A 3,629-nucleotide genomic window follows, 5' to 3' on the forward strand; every position below is an offset into this window, starting at 1 on the left:
ATCAAAACTACATTAAAATCATAATAAAAGTAAGTAAATAAAAACTCTGTCAATATAAATGATCCAGAAACAAACCACTGTACAACATATGTAAGCCAAACAATAATCAGGTATAGATTGTGAAGAGACTGTTCTGCAGCTAGTCAAAACCACTTTTGATAGTCTATTCCCTTTGAGGTAATGGATTCTGGGTCCTCCTCCATCCCAGCCTCTCCCAGGGCAGCCTCTCCTGCTGCCTCCTGATCTCCTGAAACTCAGCCCTGCTCACACCCCAAACACTGCAGTACTTCCCAGTGTTTGACTGGCTTCCAGGAAATTCAGGCTGTTCTCTTCTTGGTATCACGCATCTATACGATGCATACCTTGAAATTACTGGTACATTCATTACTTTTAAAACTATGGCTTGAGAACAAGCTTCAAAATACCATCCACAACAATCCTGGCCTTACCTGAAGGATCTTGCACGGTCATTTCTTTACGCTTCATTATCAGCTTTTCTTTAACCCATGGGAACTCCTGTAAGGAATCCAAGAACGCATCAAAAGCTTTGGGTCCTCTGGTGGGGAGAATATCAAGGAGCATCATGGTTTTCCTCTGACTAGTTGTTTGAGATTTTATTTCTTGAACATGACTGTCCGTGAGAATCCCTTCCTGGTAGAGATACTGAATAACAAGTCCATCCACCAGCACCTCTGTACAGAGCTCCAGGCGCAGGGAGCGTAAAAGCTGCTTGTCTCTGGCATCCATCTGGCAACCTACAGTGTGAAAAAGAGAGTAGGGAAATGTGTGAAGATTAAAATACTTCAACCTTTAACATCCAGAAGTGATGTTTGACACCTGTCAACCTTTAGAAAGAATTCCAAACTCAGAATCACCAACCTGGGAAAACTATTAATGATCCCTATTATCTTCTTTCTGTTCAGATTTCACTATCTCATGAGGCAAAATGAAGCCATTTCTGGGAAATATTAGACAGCAAGAGAACCTTGGGCAGTGTGAAGACCAGTCCTTTGCTGGAGTGAAACCCATGCCAAATAATCCCACCTCACTAACTAGTTAAGGTCCATACTAAAGGCAGCTAGAGCACTTGCCAGTCCTTAAGACACTCAAACTCCATGAAATCAGAGATGTCACACCTGACATTGTTACTGTTGTCTCTGATGCTATTGCTGTGGCAGTAGTGCTAAGGCAGCAGCAGGACTGGTAGATGCACCACAGCCAGGCAGCAGCAGCAGGGACAGAATCAGCAGGTAGTTTTGGCCTATGTGATGCACTTTAAGTTTAGGAGGGGTAGAAAAGTACCTTATACAGCAGGTCATTCTCCCCTCTGAATCACCCTGGAAGACTGCTCTGGAACTTGACTGATCTGATGATGAGAAACTTTCTTCAAAATTCCATCTCAAATGTATCCACCTTCTATTTATATGCATTTGTTCTGCCAAAACTGTTCTTTAGCTTAAGTATCTCTTCTCCCTCCCTTCTAATGTGTTCACAGGAAGCAATCAGTGCCCTCTGCCAGCTTCCATTTCACTTGACTAACACCCTGACTAGACAAAAGCTGGAAAAGATGCATTTTATAGCCACTCTACAGAAGAGGAATCAAGGTTCATAGAGACCAAGCTCGTATCCAAGATCATGTCGTGAGTCCATGCCAGACCTATTAACTGAATCAAGACATCTAGTCTAGTCCTTAATGACAAACATATCCCTAGGCCCATTAATGGCACTTGAAAAGAAAAATGACAGGACAATACAATTAAACATTTTCTCATTACTAAATAATGAAGTCAAAAAACTGCAGCAGGTGTTAACTGTGATTATCAAGACAGTTTCTAATAATTAAGCTAGAAGCTGCTGTTCAAACAGCTAGACCTTGCACAAACTCTGCTTCATTCAGCTTGAGGATACAAGGAAAAACAGAAATTTTCAAAGCTTTTGTACGAAACCTGCCAAAGTCTTTATATCATCAGAGGTGACTACTGACTCCCAAGGCCCTATCAAAGGTTGGCCTGGTTGCTGAAATCTAGGGCAGGTGACCAACAGAATATATTCATGTGTAAATGCCATCTTGGACAGAATGCAAGAGCTTCAGAGAGAGACTGGAAAACCCTGTCTGTGACATCCTGTGGTAAAGTCACTTTCTGAAAATGCTTCCATTGAGTGCTAAAAGCACTGGTAGAAGGCACTTTTCTGGAGGATTCCATCTTTCCTGGGTTACCCAGTACATTTCTCATATACTGAACAGAATTTTGAGCTGCTTACGTTCTGTCTAGGGGCCATGGGGCAATCGAACAACAGCTATTCCAGCACATGTCCTTAAGAAACGCTAGTTTGCTAAGCATAGCTCAAACATCAAACTCCATCATGTACTGCAATTGTGCACATGCTGTGCAAGCAAGGAGATGGAAAAAGAGCAGACAAGAAAGAGAACTGGATTTCCCTACTTGATGTTAGGATGCTAATTTTGGACAGGTAAACCTGAAGATTCTGGTCTCCAGCATGTAGTACCTGTACACTACTGGAAGCAATCTCTGGAAGAAAGCAAAACCAGATAAAAACCAGCAAATCCCACCACTTCTCCCTTCTAGAACACCCCTGAGCTCATGAAGCACTTGCAGAGTTCAAGACAGGGATCCAGCAGCTTTAAGGGTGTTATCTCAACCCAAGCAGAAAACTGTTTCAGGTGCTACAAAACTCTTGTGCTTCATATTCTGCATAGGCCACCTAGAGTCGCTGTCCAGGAGCCTCCTTGCCCATGTGCTGCATGATGAACATTGAGCTCTCCAGTCACCATGCACCTCTTGATGAGCATCCCTTGCGACCAAAGCAGTCAACATTTCTCAAAAATAAAGCTCTTACAAACCATCTCAGTTTGCACCTGTGGGCACTGAAAAATGCCTATCAAGCCATGAATCTGAAGGGTGAATTTCTGCTGTACAGGGCGTTTGGCTTGCTGACTGCAGAATATGCACAACTGAGTTTTAAAAGTCCTTAACACCAAGGACACCAACCTGGTAAACTTCCAGGGTGGGGCATACTGACTTTTAAGGTCTTTTTAAAGATTAAGTATTTCTTTCTGTGCGTTTACCATGAGAAGGAAATGTCTGAGTTAGGAACCAAGCAGCTAGATACGGAAATGTACCGGGATTTTGGTGTGGAACAGTGATGGGGCAGAGTTTAGTGCAACACAATTAATTCAAATTAATTTTAATCATGGCCTATATCTAGGGATCCAAAGTAAGCTCTTGACTAAATTTTGTCTAGTAACTCTAAGGAGAGCAAAAAAAGATGGGATACCCATTTACCAGAAAGATGATGGCTCAAACCTTCCCCAAATACTTGCGAAATAGGATCTTTTCCAATGTAAAGCTAAATTTTAAGAAACATAGCTCATGTGCTGCTGAATGAGCACAGTTGTTGACTCATCACCATACCAACACAGGCAGGCTTGCATTTTTCTGGATCTGACACAGGATCTGTCCATGAATGGGGATAAAACTTTTGAAAAACATTCTTAACCCTAGAAAGGCACGTTCACTTAGTCCTTGGCTGGAAACACTTTGGCGTTTTCCCAAACACCAACTGCACTAGGCTGCTTACGCCTCCACGTGCATTGCCACACGCCCGCT

At 42.5% G+C, this 3,629-nt stretch overlaps 1 protein-coding gene across 1 annotated transcript; it reads right to left on the reverse strand.

The window, feature by feature from the left end:
- Positions 1–449: 449 nt before the first annotated feature.
- Positions 450–747, reverse strand: LOC103804048 (death domain-containing protein CRADD-like; the record flags this gene model as incomplete). Its single annotated transcript, XM_009076640.1, has 1 exon — positions 450–747. A coding segment is annotated over exon 1 (298 nt), but the record flags the coding sequence as incomplete, so codon positions are not given.
- Between the last annotated feature and the right edge of the window lie 2,882 nt (positions 748–3,629).

This window comes from Acanthisitta chloris, unplaced genomic scaffold (assembly GCF_000695815.1).
Source record: "Acanthisitta chloris isolate BGI_N310 unplaced genomic scaffold, ASM69581v1 scaffold12110, whole genome shotgun sequence".
Lineage (NCBI taxonomy): Eukaryota > Metazoa > Chordata > Aves > Passeriformes > Acanthisittidae > Acanthisitta > Acanthisitta chloris.